At 44.0% G+C, this 10,425-nt stretch overlaps 1 protein-coding gene across 1 annotated transcript; it reads left to right on the top strand.

Moving 5' to 3' along the window:
* The first annotated feature begins 7,862 nt into the window (after nucleotides 1-7,862).
* On the top strand, nucleotides 7,863-9,227 carry LOC140016518 (uncharacterized). The gene has a single exon (XM_072070054.1). It carries the CDS (start codon nucleotides 7,863-7,865, stop codon nucleotides 9,225-9,227), a length of 1,365 nt encoding a protein of 454 aa, XP_071926155.1.
* The last annotated feature ends 1,198 nt before the right edge of the window (nucleotides 9,228-10,425 follow it).

The raw sequence follows: 10,425 nt of genomic DNA, 5'->3' as shown, positions 1-10,425 counted from the left end.
CCAAATTTGCCCCTGAACTGATCATGACCGAGCAGCGGCGAATAAGGCGTTTTATCCAGGGTTTGAACGTAGAAATTCAGAAGGACCTCGCGGTGGCCCAGATTAATGCTTTTAACGAGGCCGTAGAGAAGGCGCAACGAGTAGAAAATGCTAGGCTGCAGGTGAAAAACTTTCAAGCCAAGAAAAGGGGCTTTCCTGGGAGTAGCTCTGAGCAAGAAGGTACAAGTACGCCCCCTAAGATGGGAAAGGGAAACGGAGGAGTACGACAACCACGGGTGTCGCGTGATGTCCCTCAGGGAGGACCGGTCTCTGTTACTCGTGGTCCCTGTGGATATTGCGGAGGGCCAAATCATACGGAGGCAAATTGTTGGAAGAAAGAGGGAAAATGTCTGCGCTGCAGAAGTGCCGATCATCGGATTGCTGACTGCCCAATTCGATTACGAAAAGGAAAAGGGACCCCGCAACCAACTAAGACTAACCCTGGACAGTCGGAAAAGGAAGGGACTGGATCCAAGGCACCGGCTCAGGTGTATTCTTTAGAACACCATCAGGATCCTGACTCGTCTGAGGACGTAGAAGGTATGGTCCGTTGGGTACCATAGATTTTGATAGATTCCGTTGATAAGAAAATTTCGAGGGCGAAATTTCTTTAAGGGGGAGAGAGTGTGAGAACCCGTAACTTATCCATTTTCTAGGTTTTATTATCTTTCTAGGTTTTCTTATCTTCAATGGCTTGTTTTCTGCACTTTCTGTATCCGGAAATTTTTCTAGATAATTTTTATGAGTAAATATAGTTTTTAGATGATTTTTCTAGTATCGAATAGTTTTTGAGAAATTAAGAGCGTATACCGGACGTGGGACCCATTAGTGCGAAAAGTTCAGAAAAATTCGGCCAACTAGGTTAAGTTTCGGATACTGGGTTTAATTTACCGGGTGTTAAGAGATAATTAGAGGAAGCTATTTGGATTGATGTGAGAGGGAACAAAGTGATAGACTTGCATTAAATAAATGACAAGTGTCACCATTTGATTGGAGGAACTTGTAAGACCACTATTCATTTTCTTACCATTGACCAAATAAATCAAAAATTCACCAAAAATTCCTCATTTTTGTCTTCCTCTTGGCCGAACCTCTTCCTACAAGAAAATAAAGAAAAGCTTCCAAGTTTCTTGCTCCAATCTTGCCCAATCTCACAAACTAACCGTTTCATCTTGAATTCCTTCCATAAAACCTCTTCAATTAGTGTTAGTGAGTTGATTTGTGGAGTTATTTGGAAAGCTAAGAGGACCTATTGCTCTCTCTCTCTTGTTTCTAAGGTGAGTTGTGAAGAACCACCCTCCTCCCTTTATTGATGCTTAAATCATGATTAGTGGTAGTATGAGATGCAATATTACGGATTATTTCTTGATTTGTGGTTGAAGTGATGAAGTTTTATTATTTTTGGGGATTTTTCTGTTTTAATATAAGCATGGTTGTGTGGCTATCTATGATGATTTGAAATGGTATATAATGATTCTAGAAGGTGGAAAAAGTGGACAATTGCAATCAATTTCGGTTTTGGAAGAAATTTCAGAAAATTAGGTTTTGTGAAGGAACATTCTGCCCGAATTTTTAGCTCCTAGTTAGAGGCCGAATTGGCCTTGGCTTAAAACATAAAAGTTGTAGGGAATGACATTTTGGAGGTTTCTACAAAATTTCAGGTCAATCGGAATAGCTTAGAGTGAGAAAAATCAAAATTACTATTGCTGTTCTGGTTTTACCCGAATGTAAGAATTGCGCCTGTAATTGGTTGTTTTGGCTGGAATTGCTTCCGAATTGGTTGTTGAGGTCTTCTGATGAAATTTATCCCTGTTTCTTATCTTTCATATGGTTTTGGAATTTCTGGATTTGGACTTGGAGAGCCTGAGTTATTATGTTTCCACTAGAATGCGTTCTGTGAATCTGTTTTTGTGATTCTGGTATGGTATCTTGCATTTTTGACCTGGTTACACTCGAAACTGGGTTGAGTGACCTTCTGTAATGTTGTATCCCTATCTCTTAGCTTCGAAACGGTAGGTCTTGTACCTTCATCCTATAATCGTAGTGCCTTTGGCACCATTACCGCAAAATGAGGACAAAAACTATTTTTTTCAGGGCTAAAGCTAAATCATTTCCGGATTTTTCTGGTTTCCTCTATTGTTTGTGTATGCTTTGGGAACCCTGTTTTGGTAGTATGTAGAATTGGTTTATGACTTGTAATCAAGTCTTATTGTGTTTATTTGAATAGTTTAAGGCTTGACTTTCATATCCGGTCATTTCCTAACTAAATTTTGTACTTGAATGCCATTAAGCCTAGTGAACGGCTTTTGGGAATGAGATTATTTTTGTACGAGATGTTGGGACTGATTCGAGGAAATAATGAAGCCATGATGACTGGAAATTAGGTAAAAACAAGGGATATGCTGCCGAAATTTTACTTGAAGGCTAGTTGGATTTACTTGTGATTTGAGCGAAGGACTTTTGGGTTGTTTGAGCCTAGGTCTTCATTTTACCTTTTCGGTTCCAAAAATTCATGTTTTGCACCATTGCTTTAATCATTATTTGGCGAGGCATACGACTGGTAGTCGAACCTCACATGTGCATTCTGTATACTCGATTTTGAAAGTGGAACCTTCAATTGTTTTCTTTGGATTATCTTAGGGTTTCTTGGTGATTAAAGCTCTCTTTTGGGAGGTATTTGTACTGACCCCGGTGAGTGTTCCACTACCTGCTACCCGTTATGCGAAATATCTGAATATCTGAATACTTGATTTATGACTGTTGGAGCCAAATACTGTTTTGATAAAAGGGAGGCGAGGGTGTACTTTATCACACTCGTTCTCTGGTCTGTTCATATGCCAATTTTGAACGCGTATCTGAATCTGCTATCTGTATCTGTATCTGTATCTGTTATCTGTATCTGGATCTGTATCTGTTCTGACGTCGTTTGGAAGCTTGTGTCCAACGACCTTTCTGTGACCTCTGAGCTCAACACCTGTGGCCAGTTACTCGAGTCGGGCCGGCAAGGGCCTGGTCGATTAGATAACGAACCACGGTAGTCTGTTTTGGGATCTTTGGGTATTGAGACCCTTGATTCCGGGTATACTCGAGTATTACCATTTCTGATCTGATTGGATTTTGGGCCCGGTGGGGTATGTGAGGTGGAAGGAATCGAAGAAAGTGGAGTCTACGGTATTGGTTACTCCTTTAGCGTTGACGGAGTGTCAACTATTATTTCGATCAAGCTTCGATGATGCTAATGGGAATTTGGCTCCTGAGAGCCAGCTGTATCCTTCTGATTTGAATCATTGGTTCATTTACTTTACATCTGGTATGTGTACCTGATTTGTTAAATGTGAAATGCCATGATTTTACTGCTATATGTCTGGTACCTCATTGAGCGCAAGCTCACCCCTTTCTATTCCTTTTTGTTTTCCTTACAGGAAAATAAATACTTTTGGACTGGATTTGACAATTGGCTGCCAAATTGAGCTAGTTGAACATATCTTTTGTATACCTCATGTATTGAAACCCTAAATGTACTTTTGGGACCGTTTTCCTTTTGATTTGGCAAACCAGACATGTGTCCACTTTTGAATACTTTTGTATGCCACTTTGGCTTGTAAATGCTAAGTTTCAAGATGTGAATGTTTGCTTGATATTTGGTTGGGTTCTGACGGGTCGGTTACTATTCATAGCCGACTTCGGTTTCATTTTTTTTATTATTTTAACATTTTGATTTGTTTACCCGCGTTGGTAAGCACCGAAATGTATTAGCTCGTTCTATACCGAACCGTTAGTCCTGGCGAGAGTTGGGCAGGCAGTTCGCTAACCCCTTTGGTTCGCCTTAGGGGAAGGTGGGGCTGTCACATACTGTACTTGACTTTGTCTGGCTTGAAATGTCTCTTGGTGTAAATGGTGCATTGTATTGTGTATATGTCTCCTTGTGTATTTGGTGTGTTATATCTTGTTGTTTTAGTCAATTTACTATGTTACATACTAAATAACCTTTTCAAAAAAAAAAAAATTCGAGGACGAAATTCTTTGAAGGAGGGTAGATTGTGATACCCCAATTTTTAGGATCATCTTTTGTTTAGTCTCAAAGAGGATATTACGGTTTCTTTAGTTTATTTTTATTTTAAACCATTATTTTGTTTTAAAGAAGAAACTAAAGTTATTTCTTTGGGTTTGATTAAAAACCTTGTTTTATTTTAAAAGACTAGAATCCCTAAAAGTCTAATCAAAACCCTAGTTTCACTTGTGACTGACCGTTTTCTCAAATTTCCCATATTTTAACCGAAACCCTAAATTCAATTTATGGAATTGTAAAACCCCTCACGTTTTTCTTAAAAATGCCCTTTTATTTGGAAATTATTCATTTATTATGACCCTACTACCCAATCACCCCACAATAAGTGTAAATGAATATAGACGTAAGGGTTTTCGTTGTCCATTTTTAAATTAAAGCGAATTAGGGTTTTCACGTTTTTCCATAGTGTGACTATTCGGTACGGAGTGAGGATCAAATTTGGTAGGTAAGAGTGACTTTTGGATGAGGAAATATTATATGATTAGAAGTGATAATAATAAGTTAGTAATTATAAATTAAAACCCTAGTATACGCGATTTAAGGAAAAATGGCTCGAACCGACGGGTATCTATCACTATCGATTGAACCCACCACTTGACCACCACTTTCCACTTTTAAATATGATATAAATTACATATCATATTTCTCTTATTTTAACCGAAACCCTAAATTCAATTTATGGAATTGTAAAACCCTTCACGTTTTCCTTAAAAATACCCTTTTATTTGGAAATTATTCATTTATAATAGCCCTACTACTCCATCACCCCACAATAAGTGCAAATGAACCTAGGAAGTAGGGTTTCACTTTTCATTTTCAAGTTGGAGTGAATTAGGGTTTTCACATTTTTTTTCATAGTGTGACTATCCGGTACAGAGTGGGGATCAAATTTGGTGATTTAGAGTAAGTTTTAGATGATATTAAGAGTATGATTAGAAGTGATAATAATAAGTTAGTGAATTATAAGTTAAAACCCTAGTATACGCTATTTAAGGAGAAACGGCTCGAACCGACAGGTATCTATCACTACCGATTGAACCCACCACTTGACAACCACTTCCTTACCACCACATACCCTTGAGATTTTTGCAAAATATCCCCCCTCATCCTCAGCCTCATAACCGAAACATGTGGCCCAAAATGCAAGGAAAAGAAAGAGAAACTTGGATGGCTTTGGTGGTGACAAGTGTCACCCATCTATGGCTTCTTGCCCAACCTTTTGTCTTGCCTTCTTATCCCTTAATTGAGCTCATTCTTTCTCATTTTTTTAACACAGTAAATTGACTAAAACAACAAGATATAACACACCAAATACACAAGGAGACATAAACACAATATAATGCACCATATACACCAAGAGACATTTCAAGTTAGACAAAGTCAAGTGCAGTAAGTACTATATATGGAGGTATTAACATACCACAAGTAAATGACATGTAGGGACAATGCAAGGGCAAAATGAAAGAAAACGCGACTTGTCGTCCCACACTCAGTGAAAATCACCCCCGTCCGGTTTCTTACTCCACTTCCCAAGGTTCCCGTTGATCTCTTGTACTCACTCTAGCCAGACAAAGCCTGTTCAGGTTCCCAAAATGCAAGTCTCAAGTTCAACTCTGGAGTACTCAAGCACAAGAATCCAAAATAAGATAATTCACACCTCGAGCTGGCCAGTCCTAAGAGTAAACTATCTACATTCGAAATTCCTACCTGACGTACCTATCTATGGTCCTCAGATACCATGAGAAAGATTTGAGGCCTATAACATTTATGATCCATAACTTATGCTCGAACGAGCACTTAGTCCTTCATACTTATTCACCACTTGGCCCAAGCTCACTCCGCGCAGAGACCACGCGAAGCAGGCTCTGATACCACCTGTGACAGCCCCACCTCACCCTAAGGCAAACCAAAGGGTTCGGCGGACCGCCTGCCCCGCTTGCGCCCGGACTCACTCACTCACAACAGTCCTCAAATGAAATACAAGATAAATCCCAAATATTACATCTGATTCTCCAAGAATTACATATCACGAGTACCAGAAAGTAAACCCTAGAAAAGCTGATAACTACAACCACCACGACAACTATATACATCTTACGAGTCAACTTATAACAAGTACAAATTCAACTATTCTTTAATCAAAAGACTAAACACCTTCCCGAGCGATCCCCGCGTCTAGGGGTGCAAACGAGGTGGTGAAGGTCGGAGGTGGTGAAGGTCCAGGCGGCTGTCTCCACCCATCATGGAGAGCCTGCGGTGGTCTTCAATGCGGCAGATATTGCTGCTGTGGCGTCGTCGTTCCGCTTCACGTTGGTTGGGAAGTTTTCCACGGGCCGTCCCCTTTTGCCTGAATTGCGTATGTTTTTCTCTATGCTTGATCTGAAGGACTCAGTGTCTGTTGGTTTATTAGACGCTAGACATGTTTTGCTGCGATTTAATGGAGAGGCAGATTTTCTTCGTGTATGGAAAAGAAATGTGTGGTATGTTCATGGGTGTCCTATGCGGGTTTTCAAGTGGAGTTCGAAGTTTCATGTCGATAGGGAATCGTCCCTAGTTCCCGTTTGGTTCAGATTACCCAAGCTTCCTATCCATTTGTTTGCCAAGCCATGTTTGTTTCACATTGTCTCCTGCCTGGGGAACCCGCTGTTTGTTGTTGCGGCAACATCGTCTTTTATTCGTCCGAATGTGGCGCGGGTGTGTGTGGAGGTGGATCTGCTGAACTCGCTTCCCTCTAGAGTTTGGGTAGACATGAGGGATGGAGATGGATTCTGGCAACCATTGATCCCTGAGAGCCTTCCAAAGTATTGCGGTTTTTGCTATCGTCATGGGCATGAGGAGGGCCACTGCCATGTGAAGTTCCCAGAGATGCGAGTGTCAAAGGGGCCGACTCTGAAGGTCCCTGGTTGTGCTGTAGAATTGGATGATAGGGTTAAGTTGATTGCATTTTCAAAGCCTCTGGTGGGTGCAGGGGAGTCGCTAGATGCGGCTGATGGCAGTGGGGCTGCAGTTTTACCTGGGGTGGAGGAGCTCCCTGTGGCTTTGGAGGGAGCAGTTTCAGGGATGGGCTCTGATGCTCCGTTATTACCTGCGACTGAAGGTGCGGAGCAGATCACTTTGGCTCAGTCCCAACAACCTGGGCTTGCAGGTGTGGTTGTGCCGCGGGCATTAGAACGAACATTATCAGGCAAGTTGTGCTCGGATGCTCTTCTGTTGCCTGCGAATGTAGAGCAGATCTTTTCTGCACAACCCCAACAGCTTGGGCTTGAACGTATGGTTGTGACGAGGGGTGAGTTAGAATCAGGTTTGGGGTCAGCTGCTGCGCCAGTTTTGACAATAGATTTGGGTGTCCTGCCTGCCAATCCACCGTCGTCCCAGTTTCAGGTGGCGGAGCTGGTGGAGGAGGCGATTGCTTCCGCTGCTGACAACCTCATTCACAGGTTGGCTGATCAAGTAATCGACAACTCCGATGAGTCGTCCATAGGGGCTGACCTGGAATTGGGGGAGCTTGGGGGAGGTGGTCTTGAGCTGGCGGGTTCAATGGAGCAGGTCAGGGTGGAGGTGAGGGAGCAACAGGGGGCTATGGTCGCTAACCTTAATCTTTCTCCTCGCAAGGCGGATGTTAGGGATGTGGTGCAGACGCGGTTGGATGCTTTGGAAAACCCAGAGGAGTGGCAAACGGTGGTGAGCCGTCGCAATAGGAGAAAAGGTGATTCACCCCTCCTTACTTTCTACGACCACGATCATGATTAAGGCTATGTTTTGGAACGTCAGAGGAGTGGATAATGCTCTCACCATTGCACGTTTGAGGAAGTTGAAGCGGATGCATCAGGTTTCTTTGTTAGCGATGTGCGAACCAAAGGCGGGTCGCGAGCGGCTTGATTTTATTCGGAATAGGCTGGGTTTTCGTCATGCTATCTCCAACGATGAGAGTCGGATTTGGGTGATGTACGAGCAAGACTATAGGTGTGATTTGTTGGTCGCCTCACACCAGTTCTTGGCGTTGGAGGTTACACATGCTATTTTTCGTTGCTCTGTTGTAGCGGTCTTTGTCCATGCGTCGGGTGCCTCTCTTGATAGGGAGGCGCTGTGGCAACAGTTAGGAGAGGTGTGCCCTCAAGGGATGCCGGCAATTTTTTTAGGGGATTTTAACGTCATTGTCGGGGCGAATGAAAAGAAAGGGGGTCGCCCATTTCGTGCTAGGGAGTCGGAGCCTTTCCTGAGTTTCATGGAGGGTGCTGAGTTAACAGATTTAGGGTTCTCTGGGTCTCAGTTCACCTGGTGCAATAATCGTTGGGGCAGAGCCATGGTTTGGAAATGCCTGGACAGGGTACTCGTTAACCAGGATTGGTTGAGTTTAGGGGTGAACACGACGGTGGCTCATTTGAATAGGGTTGCCTCTGATCATTCCCCCTTGTTATTGTCTTGTTCTTTGGCCATGGGTGGGGCGCCTAAGAGTTTTCGTTTCTTGGACGTTTGGAGGTCACATGCGGATTTTCATAATGTAGTTCGTCAAGCGTGGAAGGAGGAGTGCGATGGGCGGCCCATTCGGGTTCTACTCGCGAAGTTAAAGGCGGTCAAGCAGGCTTTGCGTACATGGAATAAGGAGACATTTTGCAACATTTTTGACCGTGTCAAGGAAGATGAGGCAACAGTGTTGGCACTGGAACGCTCTTTGGAGGAGTGTCCCTCGGGGGAGGGTGAATTCCAGCTCCTCCGGGCGCAAGGGGCGCTCAAGATGTCCCTGTTACGGGAGGCCGCTTACTGGCGTCAGAAGGCACGACTTCGGTGGCTTAGGGAAGGTGATGCCAATTCCAAATTCTTCCATGCACAAGTAAAGCAGCGGAGGGCTCGGTCTTTCATCCATCGGATGAAGGATACGAATGGGGTATGGACGGAAGAGCCCTCCAGGATTGAAGAGATGGCGACCACTTTCTTTGCGGACATTTTGTCGCAACCAGGACATGGGCCGATGGATCTTTCGATGCTAGAGGTTATACCTTCGGTTATCACTGTGCAAGATAACATGGAGCTCCAGCAGTTTCCGACGGAGGAGGAAGTCAAGGCTGTGGTTTTTCAACTAGATGGTGGTAGTAGTCCGGGTCCGGATGGTTTCACATGATCATTCTTCACTTCATGTTGGGATATTGTGAAGGGAGAGGTTTATCGGGCTGTTTGTGATTTTTTTACAGGTGCGAAGCTGTCTTGGGGGTACACTGCTACGTGGTTGGCCCTGATCCCTAAGACTCCTGGGCCGTCATCCTTCTCAGACTTTCGCCCTATCAGCTTGTGTAACTTTGTTAATAAAATTATGTCTAAGCTGTTGGCACGACGTTTGGAGCGTGTGTTGCCACGACTTATCTCGCAGCAGCAGAGTGGCTTTGTGAAGGGTCGCCAGATATCGGATAACATACTTTTGGCCGTAGAGATGTGTTCAGCCTTGGGGAAGAAGGTCCGGGGATCCAATGTTGTCCTTAAATTGGACATGGCCAAGGCATATGATCGGGTGTCGTGGAATTTCTTGATCCAGGTCATGCGTAGGTTAGGGTTTGGGGAGCAATGGCTGGATATGGTTTGGAGGTTAATTTCTTCGTGCCACTTCTCAGTATTGGTTAACGGAAAGCCGTGTGGTTTTTTCCGTTCGTCTCGGGGTCTACGGCAAGGGGACCCATTATCTCAAGCTTTATTTATTATAGCGGCTGAGGTGTTGTCTAGAAGCTTGAATGAGTTACCGGGGGAGTCGACGTTTGCCCCGTTCTTCGTGACGCGGGAATGCCCTCCTCTCACACATCTTGCTTATGCAGATGACGTAATAATCTTCTCCAACGGTGGTAAGCGGTCCCTTGGGTGTGTCATGCGGGTGCTGGAGGGCTATCAGGGGGTATCTGGGCAGTTGGTGAATGTTGCGAAGAGCTGTTTTCTGGTAGATAGGAAGGTCTCGTTGGTCCGTAGGAGGTTAATTGCGCAGGTCACTGGGTTCCCTGCTAAGAGTTTGCCAGTAACCTATTTGGGTTGCCCATTGTTTGGGGGGAGAAGAGTGAGGTCTTTATTCGCTGAGTTACTCTCCAAAGTATCTCACCGAATTTCGTCTTGGCAGGGCCGATGGTTATCAATGAGTGCGCGGGCATTGCTTATTAAGCATGTATTGTCGTCCATGCCGATTCATATGCTGGCAGTTTTGGAACCTCCATGGGGGGTTATCTCTGACCTCGAGCGGATGCTTGCTAGATTCTTTTGGGGCGAATCGGAATTTGGTGCCAAACGTCATTGGGCGAAGTGGGAGAAGCTTTGCTTCCCGGAGGAGGAAGGGGGGGTTGGGT

Source organism: Coffea arabica, chromosome 1e (genome assembly GCF_036785885.1).
Source record: "Coffea arabica cultivar ET-39 chromosome 1e, Coffea Arabica ET-39 HiFi, whole genome shotgun sequence".
In the NCBI taxonomy this organism is placed as follows: Eukaryota; Viridiplantae; Streptophyta; class Magnoliopsida; order Gentianales; family Rubiaceae; genus Coffea; species Coffea arabica.
Note: the sequence above shows the minus strand (reverse complement) of the source record. Positions and strands in the feature narration are given on the sequence as shown.

What these genes read in the sequence shown, in the direction of transcription:
- LOC140016518 (XM_072070054.1), top strand. Translation starts at nt 7,863, where the DNA reads ATGTTTTGGAACGTCAGAGGAGTGGATAATGCTCTCACCATTGCACGT.